Source organism: Oncorhynchus clarkii, chromosome 17 (genome assembly GCF_045791955.1).
Source record: "Oncorhynchus clarkii lewisi isolate Uvic-CL-2024 chromosome 17, UVic_Ocla_1.0, whole genome shotgun sequence".
In the NCBI taxonomy this organism is placed as follows: domain Eukaryota; kingdom Metazoa; phylum Chordata; class Actinopteri; order Salmoniformes; family Salmonidae; genus Oncorhynchus; species Oncorhynchus clarkii.
Genome location: NC_092163.1, coordinates 1,708,658 through 1,735,507, shown reverse-complemented (window position 1 = coordinate 1,735,507; position 26,850 = coordinate 1,708,658). Strand labels below are relative to the sequence as shown.

Sequence of the window (26,850 nt, the reverse complement as noted above, 5' to 3'; positions counted from 1 at the left end):
TCCCCCCATTTAAAGGGGCCGTGGTCCCCCCCATTTAAAGGGGCCGTGGTCCCCCCATTTAAAGGGGCCGTGGTCCCCCCCATTTAAAGGGGCCGTGGTCCCCCCCATTTAAAGAGGCCGTGGTCCCCCCATTTAAAGGGGCCGTGGTCCCCCCCAATTTAAAGGGGCCGTGGTCCCCCCCATTTAAAGGGGCCGTGGTCCCCCCCATTTAAAGGGGCCGTGGTCCCCCCCATTTAAAGGGGCCGTGGTCCCCCCCATTTAAAGGGGCCGTGGTCCCCCCCATTTAAAGGGGCCGTGGTCCCCCCCATTTAAAGGGGCCGTGGTCCCCCCCATTTAAAGGGGCCGTGGTCCCCCCCATTTAAAGGGGCCGTGGTCCCCCCCATTTAAAGGGGCCGTGGTCCCCCCCATTTAAAGGGGCCGTGGTCCCCCCCATTTAAAGGGGCCGTGGTCCCCCCCATTTAAAGGGGCCGTGGGTATTAGGACACATCACCTTACTGTATTACATTTAGTTAACATATTTACTATTTGGTCCCATATTCCTAGCGGGCTGATGATTATATCAAGCTTGTGACTCTACACACTTGTTGATGTTTTAGCAGTTTGCTTTGGATAAATGTATTTTGTCATTTTGGAGTCACTTTTACTGTAAATAACAATATAACATGTTTTCTGAACACTGCTACCATGAATGGGGGATGCTACCATGAATGCGGGATGCTGCCGTGAATGTGGGATGCTACCATGAATGCGGGATGCTGCCGTGAATGTGGGATGCTACCATGAATGTGGGATGCTACCATGAATGCGGGATGCTACCATGAATGCGGGATGCTACCGTGAATGCGGGATGCTACCGTGAATGTGGGATGCTACCGTGAATGCGGGATGCTGCCGTGAATGTGGGATGCTACCGTGAATGTGGGATGCTACCGTGAATGTGGGATGCTACCGTGAATGTGGGATGCTACCATGAATGTGGGATGCTACCGTGAATGTGGGATGCTACCGTGAATGCGGGATGCTACCATGAATGCGGGATGCTACCATGAATGCGGGATGCTACCATGAATGCGGGATGCTACCATGAATGCGGGATGCTACCATGAATGTGGGATGCTACCATGAATGTGGGATGCTACCATGAATGTGGGATGCTACCGTGAATGTGGGATGCTACCGTGAATGCGGGATGCTGCCGTGAATGTGGGATGCTACCATGAATGCGGGATGCTACCGTGAATGCGGGATGCTACCATGAAATGGGGGATGCTACCATGAATGCGGGATGCTACCATGAAATGGGGGATGCTACCATGAAATGGGGGATGACACCATGATTACAGATCATCCTGAATGAATTGTGAATAATGACGAGTTGGAAAGTTAGAGGCACAAAGCTTATGTCCCCAAAACATGCAAACCTCTTACTAGTACCAATAACAGGGGAGGTTAGCATTCATTCACATATTATAGTACCAATAACAGGGGAGGTTAGCATTCATTCACATATTATAGTACCAATAACAGGGGAGGTTAGCATTCATTCACATATTATAGCATCAATAACAGGGGAGGTTAGCATTCATTCACATATTGTAGCATCAATAACAGGGGAGGTTAGCATTCATTCACATATTATAGTACCAATAACAGGGGAGGTTAGCATTCATTCACATATTGTAGCATCAATAACAGGGGAGGTTAGCATTCATTCACATATTATAGCATCAATAACAGGGGAGGTTAGCATTCATTCACATATTCTAGCACCAATAACAGGAAATTAACCTTTCATGTCAGGGTCGTGTCCGACATCTGTCAGATTGATCACCTCCTGCTCTTCCTCCGCCAACAATGACATCACTTCCGGGTCAGGGGTCAGGCCTGGCTGTCCCTCTGTGGAGGCGGGGTCACTTACTGCAGCGTTGTCAGTGGGTGGGCTCTGGGTGTCGGGGAGGTCTGAGTTCTGGGGATTGGGGGAGTCTGTGTTTCGGGGGGTTGAGGTGGGGAGGTCTGAGTTCTGGGGATTGGGGGAGTCTGTGTTTCGGGGGGTTGAGGTGGGGAGGTCTGAGTTCTGGGGATTGGGGGAGTCTGTGTTTCGGGGGGTTGAGGTGGGGAGGTCCGAGTTCTGGGGATTGGGGGAGTCTGTATTTCGGGGGGATGAGGTGGGGAGGTTTGAGTTCTGGGGATTGGGGGAGTCTGTGTTTCGGGGGGTTGCGGTGGGGAGGTCTGTGTGTTCAGAGCTAGAAGGATGGGTGTCGTCAGGGTGTGTAGTTTGGGGTTGTGAGGGGTTACTGGGGGTGGTGGGGTAGGTAGTCTGGACACCAGGGTTATCCGTGGGGAGGACGATAGAGCTGGAGGTGTTGTGGAGGTCAGGGGGAGTGGGGGTAGAGGGGTGTCTCAGGGGGTGTCCGTAGACCAGATACCTAGGAAGACATTTGATCAATGATAAATATTGCTAAGGTTTTAACAAGTGTTTCTCTGACTTCATGAGTTTTGTAACTGAACCCCCTTACGTTGCCCAGGACACACTGTGGGGCATGAAATACTAGGTTTACTAGAACAATAAATGTAATTAAATCCAAAATACTTTATTTATCCGACAAAGAGAAAAGTAGCTTGACTCTGGGACTAGTTGAGGGTAATACTGACTCTGGGACTAGTTCGAGGCTAATACTGACTCTGGGACTAGTTGAGGGTAATACTGACTCTGGGACTAGTTGGAGGGTAATACTGACTCTGGGACTAGTTGGAGGGTAATACTGACTCTGGGACTAGTTGAGGGTAATACTGACTCTGGGACTAGTTGAGGGTAATACTGACTCTGGGACTAGTTAAGGGTAATACTGACTCTGGGACTAGTTAAGGGTAATACTGACTCTGGGACTAGTTAAGGGTAATACTGACTCTGGGACTAGTTAAGGGTAATACTGACTCTGGGACTAGTTGAGGCTAATACTGACTCTGGGACTAGTTGAGGGTAATACTGACTCTGGGACTAGTTAAGGGTAATACTGACTCTGGGACTAGTTAAGGGTAATACTGACTCTGGGACTAGTTAAGGGTAATACTGACTCTGGGACTAGTTGAGGGTAATACTGACTCTGGGACTAGTTGAGGGTAATACTGACTCTGGGACTAGTTAAGGGTAATACTGACTCTGGGACTAGTTGGAGGGTAATACTGACTCTGGGACTAGTTGGAGGGTAATACTGACTCTGGGACTAGTTAAGGGTAATACTGACTCTGGGACTAGTTAAGGCTAATACTGACTCTGGGACTAGTTCGAGGCTAATACTGACTCTGGGACTAGTTGAGGGTAATACTGACTCTGGGACTAGCTGAGGGTAATACTGACTGTGGGACTAGTTGAGGGTAATACTGACTCTGGGACTAGTTGAGGGTAATACTGACTCTGGGACTAGTTGAGGGTAATACTGACTCTGGGACTAGTTGGAGGGTAATACTGACTCTGGGACTAGTTAAGGGTAATACTGACTCTGGGACTAGTTGAGGGTAATACTGACTCTGGGACTAGTTGAGGGTAATACTGACTCTGGGACTAGTTGAGGGTAATACTGACTCTGGGACTAGTTGAGGGTAATACTGACTCTGGGACTAGTTGAGGGTAATACTGACTCTGGGACTAGTTGAGGGTAATACTGACTCTGGGACTAGTTGAGGGTAATACTGACTCTGGGACTAGTTGAGGGTAATACTGACTCTGGGACTAGTTGAGGGTAACACTGACTCTGGGACTAGTTGAGGGTAACACTGACTCTGGGACTAGTTGAGGGTAACACTGACTCTGGGACTAGTTGAGGGTAATACTGACTCTGGGACTAGTTGAGGGTAACACTGACTCTGGGACTAGTTGAGGGTAATACTGACTCTGGGACTAGTTGAGGGTAATACTGACTCTGGGACTAGTTGGAGGGTAACACTGACTGGGACTAGTTGAGGGTAACACTGACTCTGGGACTAGTTGAGGGTAATACTGACTCTGGGACTAGTTGAGGGTAATACTGACTCTGGGACTAGTTGAGGGTAACACTGACTCTGGGACTAGTTGAGGGTAACACTGACTCTGGGACTAGTTGAGGGTAACACTGACTCTGGGACTAGTTGAGGGTAATACTGACTCTGGGACTAGTTGAGGGTAACACTGACTCTGGGACTAGTTGAGGGTAATACTGACTCTGGGACTAGTTGAGGGTAATACTGACTCTGGGACTAGTTGAGGGTAATACTGACTCTGGGACTAGTTGAGGGTAATACTGACTCTGGGACTAGTTAAGGGTAATACTGACTCTGGGACTAGTTAAGGGTAATACTGACTCTGGGACTAGTTAAGGGTAATACTGACTGTGGGACTAGTTAGTTTAAAGGTAATACTGACTGTGAGACTAGTTAGTTTAAAGGTAATACTGACTGTGAGACTAGTTAGTTTAAGGGTAATACTGGTGCGTACCACAAGAAGGTGTGTGTCAGTCTCAGACGAGGCATCTTAGGCTGGTACCCCAAAGACCTGCTGAGACCTGGGACTGGGGGGAGACAGAGAGAGAGAGAGACTTGAGACCTGGGACTGGGGGGAGACAGAGAGAGAGAGAGACTTGAGACCTGGGACTGGGGGGGAGACAGAGAGAGAGAGACTTGAGACCTGGGACTGGGGGGGAGACAGAGAGAGACTTGAGACCTGGGACTGGGGGGGGGAGACAGAGAGAGAGAGAAACTTGAGACCTGGGACTGGGGGGGAGACAGAGAGAGAGAGACTTGAGACCTGGGACTGGGGGGGAGACAGAGAGAGAGAGACTTGAGACCTGGGACTGGGGGGGAGACAGAGAGAGAGAGACTTGAGACCTGGGACTGGGGGGGAGACAGAGAGAGAGAGACTTGAGACTTGGGACTGGGGGGGAGACAGAGAGAGAGAGACTTGAGACCTGGGACTGGGGGGGAGACAGAGAGAGAGAGAGACTTGAGACCTGGGACTGGGGGGGAGACAGAGACAGACTTGAGACCTGGGACTGGGGGGGAGACAGAGAGAGACTTGAGCAGTCAGGTTCCAGGTAGCAGGGTAACAACCATCTCAGCTACTGAACAGTCAGGTTCCAGGGTAACAACCATCTCAGCTACTGAACAGTCAGGTTCCAGGGTAACAACCATCTCAGCTACTGAACAGTCAGGTTCCAGGGTAACAACCATCTCAGCTACTGAACAGTCAGGTTCCAGGTTAACAACCATCTCAGCTACTGAACAGTCAGGTTCCAGGGTAACAACCATCTCAGCTACTGAACAGTCAGGTTCCAGGTTAACAACCATCTCAGCTACTGAACAGTCAGGTTCCAGGTAGCAGGGTAACAACCCTCTCAGCTACTGAACAGTCAGGTTCCAGGGTAACAACCATCTCAGCTACTGAACAGTCAGGTTCCAGGTAGCAGGGTAACAACCATCTCAGCTACTGAACAGTCAGGTTCCAGGTAGCAGGGTAACAACAATCTCAGCTACTGAACAGTCAGGTTCCAGGTAGCAGGGTAACAACCATCTCAGCTACTGAACAGTCAGGTTCCAGGTTCCAGGGTAACAACCATCTCAGCTACTGAACAGTCAGGTTCCAGGTAGCAGGGTAACAACAATCTCAGCTACTGAACAGTCAGGTTCCAGGTAGCAGGATAACAACAATCTCAGCTACTGAACAGTCAGGTTCCAGGTAGCAGGATAACAACCATCTCAGCTACTGAACAGTCAGGTTCCAGGTAGCAGGGTAACAACCATCTCAGCTACTGAACAGTCAGGTTCCAGGTAGCAGGGTAACAACCATCTCAGCTACTGAACAGTCAGGTTCCAGGTAGCAGGGTAACAACCATCTCAGCTACTGAACAGTCAGGTTCCAGGGTAACAACCATCTCAGCTACTGAACAGTCAGGTTCCAGGTAGCAGGGTAACAACCATCTCAGCTACTGAACAGTCAGGTTCTAGGGTAACAACCATCTCAGCTACTGAACAGTCAGGTTCCAGGGTAACAACCATCTCAGCTACTAAACAGTCAGGTTCCAGGGTAACAACCATCTCAGCTACTGAACAGTCAGGTTCCAGGGTAACAACCATCTCAGCTACTGAACAGTCAGGTTCCAGGGTAACAACCATCTCAGCTACTGAACAGTCAGGTTCCAGGGTAACAACCATCTCAGCTACTGAACAGTCAGGTTCCAGGGTAACAACCATCTCAGCTACTGAACAGTCAGGTTCCAGGTAGCAGGGTAACAACCATCTCAGCTACTGAACAGTCAGGTTCCAGGGTAACAACCATCTCAGCTACTGAACAGTCAGGTTCCAGGTAGCAGGGTAACAACCAGCTCAGCTACTGAACAGTCAGGTTCCAGGTAGCAGGGTAACAACCATCTCAGCTACTGAACAGTCAGGTAGCAGGGTAACAACCATCTCAGCTTCTGAACAGTCAGGTAGCAGGGTAACAACCATCTCAGCTTCTGAACAGTCAGGTTCCAGGGTAACAACCATCTCAGCTACTGAACAGTCAGGTTCCAGGGTAACAACCATCTCAGCTACTGAACAGTCAGGTTCCAGGGTAACAACCATCTCAGCTAATGAACAGTCAGGTTCCAGGTAGCAGGGTAACAACCATCTCAGCTACTGAACAGTCAGGTTCCAGGGTAACAACCATCTCAGCTACTGAACAGTCAGGTTCCAGGGTAACAACCATCTCAGCTACTGAACAGTCAGGTTCCAGGGTAACAACCATCTCAGCTACTGAACAGTCAGGTTCCAGGGTAACAACCATCTCAGCTTCTGAACAGTCAGGTTCCAGGGTAACAACCATCTCAGCTACTGAACAGTCAGGTTCCAGGTAGCAGGGTAACAACCATCTCAGCTACTGAACAGTCACGTTCCAGGTAGCAGGGTAACAACCATCTCAGCTACTGAACAGTCAGGTTCCAGGGTAACAACCATCTCAGCTACTGAACAGTCAGGTTCCAGGTTCCAGGATAACAACCATCTCAGCTACAGAACAGTCAGGTTCCAGGGTAACAACCATCTCAGCTACTGAACAGTCAGGTTCCAGGGTAACAACCATCTCAGCTTCTGAACAGTCAGGTAGCAGGGTAACAACCATCTCAGCTTCTGAACAGTCAGGTAGCAGGGTAACAACCATCTCAGCTACTGAACAGTCAGGTTCCAGGTAGCAGGGTTACAACCATCTCAGCTACTGAACAGTCAGGTTCCAGGTAGCAGGGTAACAACCATCTCAGCTACTGAACAGTCAGGTTCCAGGTAGCAGGGTAACAACCATCTCAGCTACTGAACAGTCAGGTTCCAGGGTAACAACCATCTCAGCTACTGAACAGTCAGGTTCCAGGGTAACAACCATCTCAGCTACTGAACAGTCAGGTTCCAGGGTAACAACCATCTCAGCTACTGAACAGTCAGGTTCCAGGGTAACAACCATCTCAGCTACTGAACAGTCAGGTTCCAGGTAGCAGGGTTACAACCATCTCAGCTACTGAACAGTCAGGTTCCAGGTAGCAGGGTTACAACCATCTCAGCTACTGAACAGTCAGGTTCCAGGTAGCAGGATAACAACCATCTCAGCTACTGAACAGTCAGGTTCCAGGGTAACAACCATCTCAGCTACTGAACAGTCAGGTTCCAGGGTAACAACCATCTCAGCTACTGAACAGTCAGGTTCCAGGGTAACAACCATCTCAGCTACTGAACAGTCAGGTATCAGGTTCCAGGGTTACAACCATCTCAGCTACTAAACAGTCAGGTTCCAGGTAGCAGGGTAACAACCATCTCAGCTACTGAACAGTCAGGTTCCAGGTAGCAGGGTAACAACCATCTCAGCTACTGAACAGTCACGTTCCAGGTAGCAGGGTAACAACCATCTCAGCTACTGAACAGTCAGGTTCCAGGGTAACAACCATCTCAGCTACTGAACAGTCAGGTTCCAGGGTAACAACCATCTCAGCTACTGAACAGTCAGGTTCCAGGGTAACAACCATCTCAGCTAATGAACAGTCAGGTTCCAGGTTCCAGGTTCCAGGGTAACCACCATCTCACGCCACACAGAAGTTTACCTATAGAAGGTTTGAAGTTCTTCAGTTGTTTGTCTTTGTCTCCCATCTTGTCCTCTGTTCTCATATTCTGGGGTTCAGCAGGCACCTCATTTCCCACACTGCTCCTCTCCCTCTCCTTCGCCTTCTCCTCTTCCTGCATTTCATTACTACAGAGAGAGAGGGGAGGATGGAGAGAGAGAGAGAGAGAGAGAGAGAGAGAAATGAAAGAGAGAGAGAGAAATGAAAGAGAGAGAGAGAAATGAAAGAGAGAGAGAAGGTTAGATAGAAATGAAAGAAGGATAGAGAAAGAGATGGATAGAGAGAAATTAAGCGAGAGAAGGAAAGAGAGAGAGAGAGAAGGAAAGAGAGAGAGAGAGAAGGAAAGAAAGAAGGATAGAGAAAGAGAGAGAAGGAAAGAAAGAAGGATAGAGAAAGAGAGAGAAGGAAAGAAAGAAGGATAGAGAAAGAGAGAGAAGGAAAGAAAGAAGGATAGAGAAAGAGATAGAAGGAAAGAAAGAAGGATAGAGAGAAATGAAAGAGAGCAGTTAGAGAGGAGTCTTTACACACTCTTAAATCTGTCTGTCTGTCTGTCTGTCTGTCTGTCTGTCTGTCTCACCGTGCAGCAGGGTCTGTCTGTCTGTCTGTTTCACCGTGCAGCAGGGTCTGTCTGTCTGTCTGTCTCACCGTGCAGCAGGGTCTGTCTGTCTGTCTGTCTGTCTCACCGTGCAGCAGGGTCTGTCTGTCTGTCTGTCTCACCGTGCAGCAGGGTCTGTCTGTCTGTCTGTCTCACCGTGCAGCAGGGTCTGTCTGTCTGTCTGTCTGTCTGTCTGTCTGTCTGTCTCACCGTGCAGCAGGGTGTCTGTCTGTCGCACCGTGCAGCAGGGTGTCTGTCTGTCTGTCTGTCTCACCGTGCAGCAGGGTGTCTGTCTGTCTGTCTGTCTCACCGTGCAGCAGGGTGTCTGTCTGTCTGTCTGTCTGTCTGACCGTGCAGCAGGGTGTCTGTCTGTCTGTCTGACCGTGCAGCAGGGTGTCTGTCTGTCTGTCTGTCTGTCTGACCGTGCAGCAGGGTGTCTGTCTGTCTGTCTCACCGTGCAGCAGGGTGTCCGTCTGTCTGTCTGTCTGACCATGCAGCAGGGTGTCTGTCTGTCTGTCTGTCTCACCGTGCAGCAGGGTGTCTGTCTGTCTGTCTGTCTGTCTCACCGTGCAGCAGGGTGTCTGTCTGTCTGTCTGTCTGTCTGACCGTGCAGCAGGGTGTCTGTCTGTCTGTCTCACCGTGCAGCAGGGTGTCCGTCTGTCTGTCTGTCTGACCGTGCAGCAGGGTGTCTGTCTGTCTGTCTGTCTGACCGTGCAGCAGGGTGTCTGTCTGTCTGTCTGACCGTGCAGCAGGGTGTCTGTCTGTCTGTCTCACCGTGCAGCAGGGTCTGTCTGTCTGTCTCACCGTGCAGCAGGGTGTCTGTCTGTCTGTCTGTCTGTCTGACCGTGCAGCAGGGTGTCTGTCTGTCTGTCTCACCGTGTAGCAGGGTGTCTGTCTGTCTGTCTCACCGTGCAGCAGGGTGTCTGTCTGTCTGTCTCACCGTGCAGCAGGGTCTGTCTGTCTGTCTCACCGTGCAGCAGGGTCTGTCTGTCTGTCTCACCGTGCAGCAGGGTCTGTCTGTCTGTCTCACCGTGCAGCAGGGTGTCTGTCTGTCTGTCTCACCGTGCAGCAGGGTGTCTGTCTGTCTGTCTCACCGTGCAGCAGGGTCTGTCTGTCTGTCTGTCTGTCTCACCGTGCAGCAGGGTGTCTGTCTCACCGTGCAGCAGGGTGTCTGTCTGTCTGTCTCACCGTGCAGCAGGGTTTGTCTGTCTGTCTGTCTCACCGTGCAGCAGGGTGTCTGTCTGTCTGTCTCACCGTGCAGCAGGGTCTGTCTGTCTGTCTCACCGTGCAGCAGGGTCTGTCTGTCTGTCTCACCGTGCAGCAGGGTCTGTCTGTCTGTCTCACTGTGCAGCAGGGTCTGTCTGTCTGTCTGTCTGTCTGACCGTGCAGCAGGGTGTCTGTCTGTCTGTCTCACCGTGCAGCAGGGTGTCTGTCTGTCTGTCTCACCGTGCAGCAGGGTGTCTGTCTGTCTGTCTCACCGTGCAGCAGGGTCTGTCTGTCTGTCTCACCGTGCAGCAGGGTCTGTCTGTCTGTCTCACCGTGCAGCAGGGTGTCTGTCTGTCTGTCTCACCGTGCAGCAGGGTGTCTGTCTGTCTGTCTGACTCACCGTGCAGCAGGGTGTCTGTCTGTCTGTCTCACCGTGCAGCAGGGTCTGTCTGTCTGTCTGTCTGTCTCACCGTGCAGCAGGGTGTCTGTCTCACCGTGCAGCAGGGTGTCTGTCTGTCTGTCTCACCGTGCAGCAGGGTTTGTCTGTCTGTCTGTCTCACCGTGCAGCAGGGTGTCTGTCTGTCTGTCTCACCGTGCAGCAGGGTCTGTCTGTCTGTCTCACCGTGCAGCAGGGTCTGTCTGTCTGTCTCACCGTGCAGCAGGGTCTGTCTGTCTGTCTGTCTGTCTGACCGTGCAGCAGGGTGTCTGTCTGTCTGTCTCACCGTGCAGCAGGGTAGGAGCTGGAGATTCGGAAGCGGACCTGTTCTATAGCCGACTTCACTAAAGCATCACTAGGAGAGACAGAGGGGTGGACTATAAACTCCACCTGGAGGAGAGGAGGAGGAGAGGGGGGGAGGAGGAGGAGAGGGATAGGAGGAGAAGGGGAGGAGGAGGAGGAGAGGGAGAGGAGGAGAGGGGGAGGAGAGGAGGAGGAGAGGGATAGGAGGAGAGGGGAGGAGAGGAGGAGGAGAGGGATAGGAGGAGAGGGGAGGAGAGGAGGAGGAGAGGAGAGGGATAGGAGGAGAGGGGAGGAGAGGAGAGGAGGAGGAGAGGGATAGGAGGAGAGGGGAGGAGAGGAGGAGAGGGATAGGAGGAGAGGGATAGGAGGAGAGGGGAGGAGAGGAGGGGGAGGAGAGGAGGAGGAGGAGAGGGGGAGGAGGAGAGGGGGAGGAGGAGAGGGGAGGAGAGGAGGGGGAGGAGGAGAGGGATAGGAGGAGAGGGATAGGAGGAGAGGGATAGGAGGAGAGGGATAGGAGGAGAGGGGAGGAGAGGAGGGGGAGGAGAGGGGGAGGAGGAGAGGGGGAGGAGGAGAGGGGGAGGAGGAGAGGGGAGGAGAGGAGGGGGAGGAGAGGAGGGGGAGGAGAGGAGGGGGAGGAGAGGGGAGGAGAGGAGGAGAGGGATAGGAGGAGGAGGAGAGGGATAGGAGAGGGATAGGAGGAGAGGGATAGGAGGAGAGGGATAGGAGGAGAGGGAGGAGAGGAGATAAGGAGGAGAAGAGAAGACAAAGTGATAAACTGTTAGAGAAACTAGTTGAATATATCATCTATAGGTGTGTAGTCATGGTAACAAGCTGTAAATGCACTGTGTGAATTATGTCTGTTTATATCCGGTGTGTGTGTCTGTGTGTGTGTCCGGTGTGTGTGTGTGTGTGTGTGTGTACCTTCTTGCTGACTCCGTCCTGTATAACAGTGGTTCTGAACAGTTTGAGCATTCCCTCTTTAGACAGAGATCTGATGAGACGCAGGATAGACTTCTTACAACACTTAGTGTTCACACCATCTAGCTTCTCCTCATCCTGAACCAACCTCTGGATTCTAGAGGGACAGAGAGGAAGAGAGGGAGGAGGGGAGAGAGGGAGGGAGGGAGAGGGACAGAGAGGGAGGAAGAGAGAGAGAGAGACAGAGAGAGACAGAGAGACAGAGAGAGAGAGAGCGACAGAGAGAGAGAGAGAGGGACAGAGAGAGAGGGACAGGGAGAGAGGGACAGGGAGAGAGGGACAGGGAGAGGGACAGAGAGAGGGACAGAGAGGGAGGAAGAGAGAGAGAGACGAGAGAGAGACAGAGAGACAGAGAGAGAGAGAGCGACAGAGGGACAGAGAGAGAGGGACAGAGAGAGAGGGACAGAGAGAGAGGGACAGAGAGAGGGACAGAGAGAGGGACAGAGAGAGGGACAGAGAGAGGGACAGAGAGAGGGACAGAGAGAGGGACAGAGAGAGGGACAGAGAGAGGGACAGAGAGAGGGAGGAGGGATGAGAAGAACAATATAATCAGATTGAGAATTATTATTTGTATTTTTTTAACAACAAATCCCAGTGAGACAGGAAGTGGTGTGACTGACGTGAAGAGGCCCTCTATGATCTTGAGGCTCTGAACAGCTTCCACAATCACGTTCTTCCTCTTCAGCAGGCGGTAAGTCTGGCGGTGGTGCTCCTGACCCAACAGAGACCGGGGGGGACAGGGATTCAGACAGGGAATTCATGCACTAGATTTAAAGACATCTCTACATCATAATGTTTGAGAGACACACAGCCTCACCTTCTGACTGGGGATCTCCTCGATGACCGTGACGCTGTCCTCTGCTTGGCTGTTGCCTGCGAACATACTCCCCGTCTTGTCCAATGAAACGTCAGGACCGAATTTTGACTCCTCCTCCGCAACTGGGCTGAGCCAAGATTCCAGCTCTGGCTCCTGATTGGCTCCACCTTTGGTAGGGGGCGTGGTAGGAGGCAAGTGAAAGCAGGGGCATATTTAGGGGCATGAAACATCACAGATAGAAATAGATCTGATACAATTCCTCTACTTGACAGCCAATCATATCTGTTCTCCAACAAACCTTTCCATCTCTATTCTACCTGACAGCGAATCATATCTGTTCTCCAACAAACCTTTCCATCTCTATTCTACCTGACAGCCAATCATATCTGTTCTCCAACAAACCTTTCCATCTCTATACTACCTGACAGCCAATCATATCTGTTCTCCAACAAACCTTTCCATCTCAGCGTTCTGAACAGGTTCCCTATTCTACCTGACAGCCAATCATATCTGTTCTACAACAAACCTTTCCATCTCTATTCTACCTGACAGCCAATCATATCTGTTCTCCAACAAACCTTTCCATCTCTATTCTACCTGACAGCCAATCATATCTGTTCTCCAACAAACCTTTCCATCTCAGCGGTCTGAACAGGTTCCCTATTCTACCTGACAGCCAATCATATCTGTTCTACAACAAACCTTTCCATCTCAGCGTTCTGAACAGGTTCAGTGCTTTCGGAAAGTATTCAGACTCCTTCACTTTTTCCACATTTTGTTACAGCCTTGTTCTAAAATGGATAACAATGTTTTCAATCTACTATCTTCAATCTACCCACATAATGACATCACAATAACCCCATAATGACTTCACAATAACCCCATAATGACATCACAATACCCCATAATGACATCACAATACCCCCATAATGACATCACAATACCCCATAATGACATCACAATACCCCATAATGACAAAGCGAAAAAAGGTTTTTAGCAATGTAAAAACAGAAATACCTTATTTACATAAGTACTCAGACTCTTTGCTATGAGACTAAATTCAGCTCCAGTTGCATCCTGTTTCCATTGATCATCCTTGAGATGTTTCTACAACTTGATTGTTGTGCACCTGTGGTAAATTCAATTGATTGGACATGATTTGGAAAGGCACACACCTGTCTATATAAGGTCCCACAGTTGACAGTGCATGTCAGAGCAAAAACCAAGCCATGAGGTCGAAGGAATTGTCCATAGAGCTCCGAGACAGGATTGTGTCGAGGCACAGATCTGGGGAAGGGTACCAAAACATTTCTGCAGCATTGAAGGTCCCCAAGAACACAGTGGCCTCCATCACTCCTAAACAGAAGAAGTTTGGAGCCACCAAGACTCTTCCTAGAGCTGGCCACCCGACCAAACTGAGCAATCGGTGGAAAAGGGCCTTGGTCAGGGAGGTGACCAAGAACTTGACGGTTACTGACTGGGCATCCAGAGTTCCTCTGTGGAGATGGGAGAACCTCCCAGAAGGACAACCATCTCTGCAGCATTCCACCAATCAGGCCTTAATGGTAGAGTGGCCAGACGGAAGCCACTCCTCAGTAAAAGGCTCACAACAGCCCGCTTGGAGTTGGCACCTAAAGGTATGTAAAGAATCTCAGAAGACTCCCATGAAAAACAAGATTCTCTGGTCTGATGAAACCAAGATTGAACTCTTTGGCCTGAATGCCAAGTGTCACATCTGAAGGAAACCTGGCACCATCCCTACGGTGAAGCATGGTGGTGGCAGCATCATGCTGTGGGGATGTTTTTCAGTGACAGGGACTGGGAGACTAGTCAGGATCGAGGGAAAGATGAACAGAGCAAAGTACAGAGAGATCCATGATGAAAACCTGCTCCAGAGCACTCAGGACCTCAGACTGGGGCGAAGGTTCACCTTCCAACAGGACAACGACCCTAAAGCACACAGCCAAGACAACGCAGGATTGCCTTCGGGACAAGTCTCTGAATGTCACAGCCAGAGCCCAGACTTGAACCCGATCAAACATCTCTGGAGAGACCTGAAAATAGCTGTGCAGCGACGCTCCCCATCCAACCTGACAGAGCTTGAGAGGATCTACAGAGAAGAATGGGAGAAACTCCCCAAAATACAGGTGTGACAAGCTTGTAGCGTCATACCCAAGAAGACTCAAGGCTGTAATCACTGTCAAAGTACTGAGTAAAGGGTCTGAATTCTTAAGTAAATGTGATATTTCATTTTTTTTTTGTTTTATACTTTTGCATAAATGTCTAAATAACCTGTTTTTGATTTGTGATTATGGAGTGGTGTGTGTAGACTGATGAGGGATTTATAAAATGTATTATTATATTAGAATAAGGCTGTAAAATGCGGGAAAAAAAGTGAAGGGGTCTGAATACTTTCCGAATGCACTGTAAACGGAGACAAAATCTTAAATGAGCATTAGTTCGATTGAACCCCTACAGGATGCTAAGGGGTAGGGAATTGGGTGTTAGGGTGGGTGCAGAGTGATGAGGTACCAGGAAGTAGAGTTAGATCAGTATTTAAGGTGTTGGGTCAGTATATAAGGTGTTGGGTCAGTATTTAAGGTGTTGGGTCAGTATTTAAGGTGTTGGGTCAGTATTTAAGGTGTTGGGTCGGTGTTGGGTCAGTATTTAAGGTGTTGGGTCGGTGTTGGGTCAGTATTTAAGGTGTTGGGTCAGTATTTAAGGTGTTGGGTCGGTGTTGGGTCAGTATTTAAGGTGTTGGGTCGGTGTTGGGTCAGTATTTAAGGTGTTGGGTCAGTATTTAAGGTGTTGGGTCAGTATTTAAGGTGTTGGGTCCGTATTTAAGGTGTTGGGTCAGTATTTAAGGTGTTGGGTACTTACTCGTGATGGGTGCAGAGTGATGAGGTACCAGGAAGTAGAGTTAGGTCAGTATTTAAGGTGTTGGGTCAGTATTGAAGGTGTTGGGTGAGTATTTAAGGTGTTGGGTCAGTATTGAAGGTGTTGGGTGAGTATTTAAGGTGTTGGGTCAGTATTTAAGGTGTTGGGTCAGTATTTAAGGTGTTGGGTCCTTACTCGTGATGGGTGCAGAGTGATGAGGTACCAGGAAGTAGAGTTATGTCAGTATTTAAGGTGTTGGGTCAGTATTTAAGGTGTTGGGTACTTACTCATGATGGGTTTAGAGTGATGAGCTACCAGGAAGTAGAGTTAGATCAGTATTTAAGGTGTTGGGTCAGTATTTAAGGTGATGGGTCAGTGTTGGGTCAGTATTTAAGGTGTTGGGTCAGTATTTAAGGTGTTGGGTCAGTATTTAAGGTGTTGGGTCAGTGTTGGGTCAGTATTTAAGGTGTTGGGTCAGTATTTAAGGTGTTGGGTCAGTATTTAAGGTGTTGGGTCAGTATTTAAAGTGTTGGGTCAGTGTTGGGTCAGTATTTAAGGTGCTGGGTCAGTATTTAAGGTGTTGGGTCAGTATTTAAGGTGTTGGGTCAGTATTTAAGGTGTTGGGTCAGTGTTGGGTCAGTATTTAAGGTGTTGGGTCAGTATTTAAGGTCAGTATTTAAGGTGTTGGGTCAGTATTTAAGGTGTTGGGTCAGTGTTGGGTCAGTATTTAAGGTGTTGGGTCAGTATTTAAGGTGTTGGGGTCAGTATTTAAGGTGTTGAGTCAGTATTTAAGGTGTTGGGTCAGTGTTGGGTCGGTATTTAAGGTGTTGGGTCAGTATTTAAGGTGTTGGGTCAGTGTTGGGTCAGTATTTAAGGTGTTGGGTCGGTATTTAAGGTGTTGGGTCAGTATTTAAGGTGTTGGGTCAGTATTAAGGTGTTGGGTCAGTATTTAAGGTGTTGGGTCAGTATTTAAGGTGTTGGGTCAGTATTTAAGGTGTTGGGTCAGTATTTAGGGTGTTGGGTACTTACTCGTGATGGGTGCAGAGTGATGAGCTACCAGGAAGTAGAGTTAGGTCAGTATTTAAGGTGTTGGGTCGGTATTTAAGGTGTTGGGTCCTTACTCGTGATGGGTGCAGAGTGATGAGCTACCAGGAAGTAGAGTTAGGTCAGTATTTAAGGTGTTGGGTCCTTACTCGTGATAGGTGCAGAGTGAGGAGCTACCAGGAAGTAGAGTTAGGTCAGTATTTAGGGTGTTGGGTCCTTACTCGTGATAGGTGCAGAGTGATGAGCTACCAGGAAGTTGAGTTTGGACTGTATTTAAGGTGTTGGGTCCTTACTCGTGATGGGTGCAGAGTGAGGAGCTACCAGGAAGTAGAGTTTGGACTGTATTTAAGGTGTTGGGTCCTTACTCGTGATGGGTGCAGAGTGAGGAGCTACCAGGAAGTAGAGTTTGGACTGCTTCAGGAGAGACATCTTGCCCACTTTCTTTTTTTCTGCATTTTTCTTCTTCGCTCCCTTCTTCTTCACTTTCTTCTCGACTTCCCAGTCTTCGTCATCCTCGTCCCTCTCTCTCTCCTCCTCTCCCTCAGTGTTTCCCAGAGGTTCCAGAGGCGATGTTGTTTTACGGGTAGGCCGAGTCTTTGTGGTAGCTGGTGTTTTTAGGGTGGCCTGCGCTGGGGTTTGGGGGGCCCCCTCTCCTTCCCCTCCTCCCCCTACAGTGCGAAGCCGGTCTGATCGCTCCTGCTCTTTCACGAGATGTCGAAGCAGATCAGACTCGTCAACGTGCAGATGGCCGAGGTACTTAGTGGTCCTCTGACGACCCTCGTCTTCCATGAAACCCTGAGGTGACGGACGGACACAAGGGTAACACACACAATTGTCTATTTCGTTATTTTTTTTTATAAAACATGGGAAAATGACATTTACATGACAGACAGACACAGTTCAATGACAGACAGACACAGTTCAATGACAGACAGACACAGTTCAATGACAGACAGACACAGTTCAATGACAGACAGACACAGTTCAATGACAGACAGACACAGTTCAATGACAGACAGACACAGTTCAATGACAGACAGACACAGTTCAATGACAGACAGACACAGTTCAATGACAGACAGACACAGTTCAATGACAGACAGACACAGTTCAATGACAGACAGACACAGTTCAATGACAGACAGACACAGTTCAATGACAGACAGCTCAATCAGCTTCAACATGACAGACAGACACAGTTCAATGACAGACAGACACAGTTCAATGACAGACAGACACAGTTCAATGACAGACAGACACAGTTCAATGACAGACAGACACAGTTCAATCAGCTTCGACAAACAGACAGACACAGTTCAATGACAGACAGACAGACACAGCTCAATGACAGACAGACACAGTTCAATCAGCTTCGACATGACAAACGGACACACAGTTCAATGACAGACAGACACAGTTCAATGACAAACAGACACACAGTTCAATGACAGACAGACACAGTTCAATGACAGACACAGTTCAATCAGCTTCGACATGACAAACAGACACACAGTTCAATGACAGACAGACACAGTTCAATGACAAACAGACACAGTTCAATGACAGACAGACACAGTTCAATCAGCTTCGACATGACAAACAGACACACAGTTCAATGACAGACAGACACAGTTCAATGACAAACAGACACACAGTTCAATGACAGACAGACACAGTTCAATGACAAACAGACACACAGTTCAATGACAGACAGACACAGTTCAATGACAGACACACAGTTCAATGACAGACAGACACAGTTCAATGACAGACACACAGTTCAATGACAGACAGACACAGTTCAATCAGCTTCGACAAACACAGACACAGTTCAATGACAGACAGACAGACACAGCTCAATGACAGACAGACACAGTTCAATGACAGACACAGTTCAATCAGCTTCGACATGACAAACAGACACACAGTTCAATGACAGACAGACACAGTTCAATGACAGACAGACACAGTTCAATGACAAACAGACACACAGTTCAATGACAAACAGACACACAGTTCAATGACAAACAGACACACAGTTCAATGACAGACAGACACAGTTCAATCAGCTTCGACAAACACAGACACAGTTCAATGACAGACAGACAGACACAGCTCAATGACAGACAGACACAGTTCAATCAGCTTCGACAAACAGACAGACACAGTTCAATCAGCTTCAACATGACAGACAGACACACAGTTCAATGACAGACAGACACAGTTCAATGACAAACAGACAGACACAGTTCAATGACAAACAGACACGGCTCAATGACAGACAGACACAGTTCAATCAGCTTCGACAAACAGACAGACACAGTTCAATCAGCTTCAACATGACAGACAGAAAAATTACAGATCAATGATGATCTATGACAAAACAACGGTGACATCACAGTAGATGACATATCCGTGCATATATTTAAGTAATGTGTACACACACACACACACACACACAGATACTTTACCTTGATCATGTCTGTCCTCTCCAGCAGTCGGCAGATCATTCGAGACTCCAGCTTGCCGATGCACATCCTCGCACGCAACGCACTCTGAGAGATGCCCTTGGTCCCACAGGACACGACTAGATCAGCCAATCACAAAGCAGAGAGTAAGACATTCGACCAATCAGAAAATGGAACCGTTTCCTGTCTTTAAAAAAAAAAAAAAGGAAAACGTATATTTTTCTACACCAATATTTTGACCAATAAGAAAAGAGCAAACCAGAACGTACTGATCCCATAGGCCTGTGAGAGGAAGTCTCTCTCCATGATCCGCCCCTCTGTGGGGACGGTCTTCCTATTTGCTCCTCCCCCATCATCATCGTCGTTATCATCGTCATCCTCAGCCTCGACCACCTCCTTCCTCACGTAGGGTTTGATTAGCTTCAGACAGCGAGCCACCACCTTGGTGCCTAGAGGAGAGGAGACAAGGGGTTAGGGAACAAGGTGGCCTCAGTGAGGACAAGGAGAGTAAGGAAGGAGGAGTGAGTGAGGAAGGAAGGAAACAGGGAATCAGACAGAACAAAGGGCATCAGGAGAACCAACCGTCAGACTAGTGTCTAGGAGAACCAGCCGTCAGACTAGTGTCTAGGAGAACCAGCCGTCAGACTAGTGTCTAGGAGAACCAGCCGTCAGACTAGTGTCGAGGAGAACCAGCCGTCAGACTAGTGTCTAGGAGAACCAGCCGTCAGACTAGTGTCTAGGAGAACCAGCCGTCAGACTAGTGTCTAGGAGAACCAACCGTCAGACTAGTGTCTAGGAGAACCAGCCGTCAGACTAGTGTCTAGGAGAACCAGCCGTCAGACTAGTGTCTAGGAGAACCAGCCGTCAGACTAGTGTCTAGGAGAACCAGCCGTCAGACTAGTGTCTAGGAGAACCAACCGTCAGACTAGTGTCTAGGAGAACCAGCCGTCAGACTAGTGTCTAGGAGAACCAGCCGTCAGACTAGTGTCTAGGAGAACCAGCCGTCAGACTAGTGTCTAGGACAGGGGTGTCAAAGTCAAATGGACGGAGGGCCAAATAAAAAAATCAGCTACAAGACGAGGGCCGGACTGTTCGAATGTTCATTGAAAAATTTTTAAATGACGCATATAGTCTAGTGAACCTAATTGAACCTACTGAAAACCTAACAAATATATTACAATATGATCAGATAAATAAAGCAATATTTTCTTATGGCTCTGTCAGTAATCTTTAATTTTCAACAGACACAAAAGACAAATTTCCTTTATATAAATATCCCCATAACATGAACATTAAATGAAAGAAACCGGTATTCAAGGCACCATCAGTAGACTATATTTTCTATTTTAGCAAAAGTGGGCTAAATTTACTTCAAAGAAAAAACAATAATAGCAATTTTCTATCATCCACTCAACTGAAATATTTTTAAAATATAATTGGATTGAAATACAAAAAAATAAAGTGCAAAAATCTATTAATCAAAAACAACACTTTGTTTAAGGAGAAGTAACATGCAGTGAAAACAAATATTAAATTTTAACTTTTAAACTTGAACTGAGTAAAAACTCTAAATATGTGATTGCACAGTAATGTTCACTTGTTTGAGGTTGAGGGTGATACTTGGTGGTGTCCCATCTTTTCCACAAGTTCATCAATGTTCGGGGTAAGGCTCTGAGCTGAAGAAATCCTCAGAATTGAGTGGAGGTGTTCAGCAGTAAGTCGACTTCTGTGTGATGTTTTGTTCAGGTTCATCAAAGAAAACAGTTGTTCACACAGGTATGTGCTGCCAAACATAGACAACGTTTGAGCAGCCTGGATGCGCAGCTGGGGCATTGTGCCGGGGAGGAAACGGGCAAACTCCGCAGCACCCACTGCCGCATATTTTTCCCTCAGTGCATCATTGCATTGGAGGTCAATCAACTCCATTTGGAGGTTTGGTGGTGAGCTTTCCACGTCAACAGCAAATGGGTTACCGAGCAGTTCCAACCTGCTTTTTTGTGCTTCAAAGTCAGCAAATCGGCGTCGAAAGTCAGTGGTAAGCATACCTATTTTATCAGCCAACTGTGTGCTCGGGAACGCACTGGTAGAGAGCTTCTCTTTCATGGTCTGGCAGCTGGGAAAGTGGCTCAAATTTTCTTTCCGCATCTGCGTCTCCCACAGAGTCAGTTTGGTTTTAAATGCCTTCACTGTACTGTACATATCAGAGATGACACGATCCCGACCCTGCAGCTGCAAGTTTATTGCATTCAGATGACTCGTAATGTCACACAGAAAAGCCATTTCACACAGAAACATTTCGTCTCGGAGTTGTGTTGTGTCTTTCCCTTTGCTGTCCAAGAATAGACAAATCTCCTCACGAAGCTCGAAACATCTTTGAAGCACCTTTCCCTGGCTTAGCCATCGCACCTCTGTGTGATAAGGCAAATCACCATGCTCCGTTTCTAACTCCGTCAGAAATGCCTTGAACTGGCGGTGATTCAAACCTTTGGCTCTGATAAAGTTAACTGTGCGCGTGATGATGCTCATTACATGCTCCATTTTCAAGGCTTTACCGCACAACGCTTCCTGGTGTATGATACAATGATAAGCTGTCAGCTCACCTGTCGCGTTTTCCTCTTGCATCTTTTCCCGTATCTTCGCCACCAGTCCGCTCCTGTGTCCACACATCGCAGGTGCTCCGTCGGTTGTCAAACCCACGAGTTTTTCCCAAGGCAGCTCCATCTCATTTACACATCTTGACACCTCTTCATACAAATCATGCCCCGTAGTTGTGCCATGCATAGGACGTAAAGCCAAAAACTCCTCTGTCACGCTTAGGCTGGAGTCCACTCCGCGGATGAAAATTGACAACTGGGCAATGTCAGAAATGTCGGTGCCCTCATCCACAGCCAAGGAATATGCAATAAAATCTTTTCCCTTTTTCACAAGCTGCTCTTTTAGATTGATGGACAACTGGTCTACTCTCTCGGCAATGGTGTTTCTGCTCAGACTCACATTTAAAAAGAGTTGCCTTTTTTCTGGGCAAACTTCGTCACAAACTTTAATCATGCAGTTTTTGATGAAATCCCCCTCCGTAAATGGCCGGGCTGATTTAGCGATCTCTTCTGCCAAAATAAAACTGGCCTTGACAGCAGCCTGGCCTTGTGATTTGGCTTTTTTGAACAGAGCCTGTCGAGATTTGAGGCCTCGTTTTAATTCCTCTGCCTTTTGTAGCCTTTGTTCCATGTCCATATTCTTGTTTTTGTCCGCGTGTTTCGTTTCATAATGTCGTCTCAGATTATACTCTTTCAGTACCGCCACACTTTCTCCACACAGAAGACACACAGGTTTTCCAGCTACCTTCGTGAACATATACTCCGACTCCCACCTTGTTTGAAACCCCCGGTTCTCAGTATCCACCTTCCGTTTTGCCATTTTTGATGGGTATCTGAAAGTTAATTTTACTGTGATGCTGACGACTGCTGTGCCAATAAATATTGAAATGAAGCAGCCTACTGCTCGGTGCGTCACCTTTGCATTGTGGGAAATGTAGTATTGGTGCGTGTAAAAGATCTGCGGGCTGCCGGCTTGCTGCGGGCCGGTTCTAATAATAAATCAAGATCATCCCAGGGGCCGTAAAAAACCTTCTTGCGGGCCGGATGTGGCCCGCGGGCCTTGACTCTGACATATGTGGTCTAGGAGAACCAGCCGTCAGACTAGTGTCTAGGAGAACCAGCCGTCAGACTAGTGTCTAGGAGAACCAGCCGTCAGACTAGTGTCTAGGAGAACCAGCCGTCAGACTAGTGTCTAGGAGAACCAGCCGTCAGACTAGTGTCTAGGAGAACCAGCCGTCAGACTAGTGTCTAGGAGAACCAGCCGTCAGACTGGTGTCTAGGAGAACCAGCCGTCAGACTAGTGTCTAGGAGAACCAGCCGTCAGACTGGTGTCTAGGAGAACCAGCCGTCAGACTAGTGTCTAGGAGAACCAGCCGTCAGACTAGTGTCTAGGAGAACCAGCCGTCAGACTAGTGTCTAGGAGAACCAGCCATCAGACTAGTGTCGGGTTGAGGTAGTGAGGTAGGGTACACACCTCTCCTGGTATCACAGGGGCCTACTGTAGGGTTGAGGTAGTGAGGTAGGGTACATACCTCTCCTGGTATCACAGGGGCCTACTGTAGGGTTGAGGTAGTGAGGTAGGGTACATTCCTCTCCTGGTATCACAGGGGCCTACTATAGGGTTGAGGTAGTGTGTAGGGTACATACCTCTCCTGGTATCACAGGGGCCTACTGTAGGATTGAGGTAGTGAGGTAGTGTGTAGGGTACATACCTCTCCTGGTATCACAGGGGCCTACTGTAGGGTTGAGGTAGTGTACCCCTCCTGGTATCACAGGGGCCTACTGTAGGGTTGAGGTAGTGTGTAGGGTACATACCCCTCCTGGTATCACAGGGGCCTACTGTAGGGTTGAGGTAGTGTGTAGGGTACATACCCCTCCTGGTATCACAGGGGTCTACTGTAGGGTTGAGGTAGTGTGTAGGGTACATACCCCTCCTGGTATCACAGGGGCCTACTGTAGGGTTGAGGTAGTGTGTAGGGTACATACCCCTCCTGGTATCACAGGGGCCTAATGTAGGGTTGAGGTAGTGTGTAGGGTACATACCCCTCCTGGTATCACAGGGGCCTACTGTAGGGTTGAGGTAGTGTGTAGGGTACATACCTCTCCTGGTATCACAGGGGCCTACTGTAGGGTTGAGGTAGTGAGGTAGTGTGTAGGGTACATACCCCTCCTGGTATCACAGGGGCCTACTGTAGGGTTGAGGTAGTGAGGTAGTGTGTAGGGTACATACCTCTCCTGGTATCACAGGGGCCTACTGTAGGGTTGAGGTAGTGTGTAGGGTACATACCTCTCCTGGTATCACAGGGGCCTACTGTAGGGTTGAGGTAGTGAGGTAGTGAGGTAGGGTACATACCTCTCCTGGTATCACAGGGGCCTACTGTAGGGTTGAGGTAGTGAGGTAGTGTGTAGGGTACATACCTCTCCTGGTATCACAGGGGCCTACTGTAGGGTTGAGGTAGTGAGGTAGTGTGTAGGGTACATACCTCTCCTGGTATCACAGGGGCCTACTGTAGGGTTGAGGTAGTGTGTAGGGTACATACCCCTCCTGGTATCACAGGGGCCTACTGTAGGGTTGAGGTAGTGTGTAGGGTACATACCCCTCCTGGTATCACAGGGGCCTACTGTAGGGTTGAGGTAGTGTGTAGGGTACATACCCCTCCTGGTATCACAGGGGCCTACTGTAGGGTTGAGGTAGTGTGTAGGGTACATACCCCTCCTGGTATCACAGGGGCCTACTGTAGGGTTGAGGTAGTGTGTAGGGTACATACCCCTCCTGGTATCACAGGGGCCTACTGTAGGGTTGAGGTAGTGTGTAGGGTACATACCCCTCCTGGTATCACAGGGGCCTACTGTAGGGTTGAGGTAGTGTGTAGGGTACATACCTCTCCTGGTATCACAGGGGCCTACTGTAGGGTTGAGGTAGTGTGTAGGGTACATACCCCTCCTGGTATCACAGGGGCCTACTGTAGGGTTGAGGTAGTGTGTAGGGTACATACCTCTCCTGGTATCACAGGGGCCTACTGTAGGGTTGAGGTAGTGTGTAGGGTACATACCTCTCCTGGTATCACAGGGGCCTACTGTAGGGTTGAGGTAGTGTGTAGGGTACATACCTCTCCTGGTATCACAGGGGCCTACTGTAGGGTTGAGGTAGTGTGTAGGGTACATACCTCTCCTGGTATCACAGGGGCCTACTGTAGGGTTGAGGTAGTGAGGTAGTGTGTAGGGTACATACCTCTCCTGGTACCACAGGGGCCTACTGTAGGGTTGAGGTAGTGTGTAGGGTACATACCTCTCCTGGTATCACAGGGGCCTACTGTAGGGTGGAGGTAGTGAGGTAGTGTGTAGGGTACATACCTCTACTGGTATCACAGGGGCCTACTGTAGGGTTGAGGTAGTGTGTAGGGTACATACCTCTCCTGGTATCACAGGGGCCTACTGTAGGGTTGAGGTAGTGTGTAGGGTACATACCCCTCCTGGTATCACAGGGGCCTACTGTAGGGTTGAGGTAGTGTGTAGGGTACATACCCCTCCTGGTATCACAGGGGCCTACTGTAGGGTTGAGGTAGTGTGTAGGGTACATACCCCTCCTGGTATCACAGGGGCCTACTGTAGGGTTGAGGTAGTGTGTAGGGTACATACCTCTCCTGGTATCACAGGGGCCTACTGTAGGGTTGAGGTAGTGAGGTAGTGTGTAGGGTACATACCTCTCCTGGTATCACAGGGGCCTACTGTAGGGTGGAGGTAGTGAGGTAGTGTGTAGGGTACATACCTCTCCTGGTATCACAGGGGCCTACTGTAGGGTTGAGGTAGTGTGTAGGGTACATACCTCTCCTGGTATCACAGGGGCCTACTGTAGGGTTGAGGTAGTGAGGTAGTGTGTAGGGTACATACCTCTCCTGGTATCACAGGGGCCTACTGTAGGGTGGAGGTAGTGAGGTAGTGTGTAGGGTACATACCTCTCCTGGTATCACAGGGGCCTACTGTAGGGTTGAGGTAGTGTGTAGGGTACATACCTCTCCTGGTATCACAGGGGCCTACTGTAGGGTTGAGGTAGTGAGGTAGTGTGTAGGGTACATACCTCTCCTGGTATCACAGGGGCCTACTGTAGGGTGGAGGTAGTGAGGTAGTGTGTAGGGTACATACCTCTCCTGGTATCACAGGGGCCTACTGTAGGGTTGAGGTAGTGTGTAGGGTACATACCTCTCCTGGTATCACAGGGGCCTACTGTAGGGTGGAGGTAGTGAGGTAGTGTGTAGGGTACATACCTCTCCTGGTATCACAGGGGCCTACTGTAGGGTGGAGGTAGTGAGGTAGTGTGTAGGGTACATACCTCTCCTGGTATCACAGGGGCCTACTGTAGGGTGGAGGTAGTGAGGTAGTGTGTAGGGTACATACCTCTCCTGGTATCACAGGGGCCTACTGTAGGGTTGAGGTAGTGTGTAGGGTACATACCTCTCCTGGTATCACAGGGGCCTACTGTAGGGTGGAGGTAGTGAGGTAGTGTGTAGGGTACATACCTCTCCTGGTATCACAGGGGCCTACTGTAGGGTTGAGGTGTTCAACTGGTTTAATGACCACTTGGACCAGTTTGGCTGCTTGCATGTACTGATACATACGCTTGAAGGTCCTCTCACTGATACTCTGCAGAGAGAAAACACACTGCTGATACACACTGTCCTGATACACACTGTCTAACCTCACCCTGTCCTGATACACACTCTCTAACCTCACACTGTCCTGATACACACTGCTGATACACACTCTCTAAACACACACTGCATGTCCTGGTACACACTCTATCCACACACTGCATGTCCTGGTACACATGCATACAAGGTCCGCTCAACGATGCAATGTTGACTGGAACACAGAAGTCTCACCAGTTGGTCTCGTAGTGTGATCATGGAGGCTGTGTGGTTGGGCGCCTCTGACAGGAGGTTAGAGGTCAACTCCATCAGGATATCATACTTACTACGCCTGGAGAGACAGAGAGAGACCCAACCAAATCATGAGAAAACAAAAAGATAATTACTTGACACATTGGAAAGAATTAACAAAAAACAGAGCAAACTAGAATGCTATTTGGCCCTAAACAGAGAGAACACAGTGGCAGAATACCTGACCACTATGACTGACCCAAAATTAAGGAAAGCTTTGACTATGTACAGACTCAGTGAGCATAGCCTTGCTATTGAGAAAGGCCGCCGTAGGCAGACATGGCTCTCAAGAGAAGACAGGCTATGTGCACACTGCCCACAAAATGAGGTGGAAACTGAGCTGCACTTCCTAACCTCCTGTCCAATGTATGACCATATTAGAGACACATATTTCCCTCAGATTACACAGATCCACAAAGAATTCGAAAACAAATCCAATTTTGATAAACTCCCATATCTACTGGGTGAAATTCCACAGTGTGCC

General features: G+C 48.9%; 1 protein-coding gene across 1 annotated transcript in view; it reads right to left on the bottom strand.

Moving 5' to 3' along the window:
* The window catches only part of LOC139370017 (general transcription factor 3C polypeptide 1), a 74,364-nt gene that overhangs the window by 41,575 nt on the left and 5,939 nt on the right, over window positions 1-26,850 (bottom strand). Inside the window, exons 5-16 of the mRNA XM_071109306.1 lie at window positions 26,310-26,406; window positions 25,947-26,070; window positions 19,105-19,284; window positions 18,839-18,954; window positions 16,733-17,162; window positions 12,447-12,613; window positions 12,250-12,341; window positions 11,573-11,726; window positions 10,635-10,738; window positions 8,094-8,239; window positions 4,472-4,544; window positions 1,789-2,426 (exon numbers count right to left, since the gene is read on the bottom strand). Coding sequence (XP_070965407.1) covers window positions 1,789-2,426; window positions 4,472-4,544; window positions 8,094-8,239; window positions 10,635-10,738; window positions 11,573-11,726; window positions 12,250-12,341; window positions 12,447-12,613; window positions 16,733-17,162; window positions 18,839-18,954; window positions 19,105-19,284; window positions 25,947-26,070; window positions 26,310-26,406 — 2,321 coding nt within the window. The remainder of the gene's footprint in view (window positions 1-1,788; window positions 2,427-4,471; window positions 4,545-8,093; window positions 8,240-10,634; window positions 10,739-11,572; window positions 11,727-12,249; window positions 12,342-12,446; window positions 12,614-16,732; window positions 17,163-18,838; window positions 18,955-19,104; window positions 19,285-25,946; window positions 26,071-26,309; window positions 26,407-26,850) is intronic.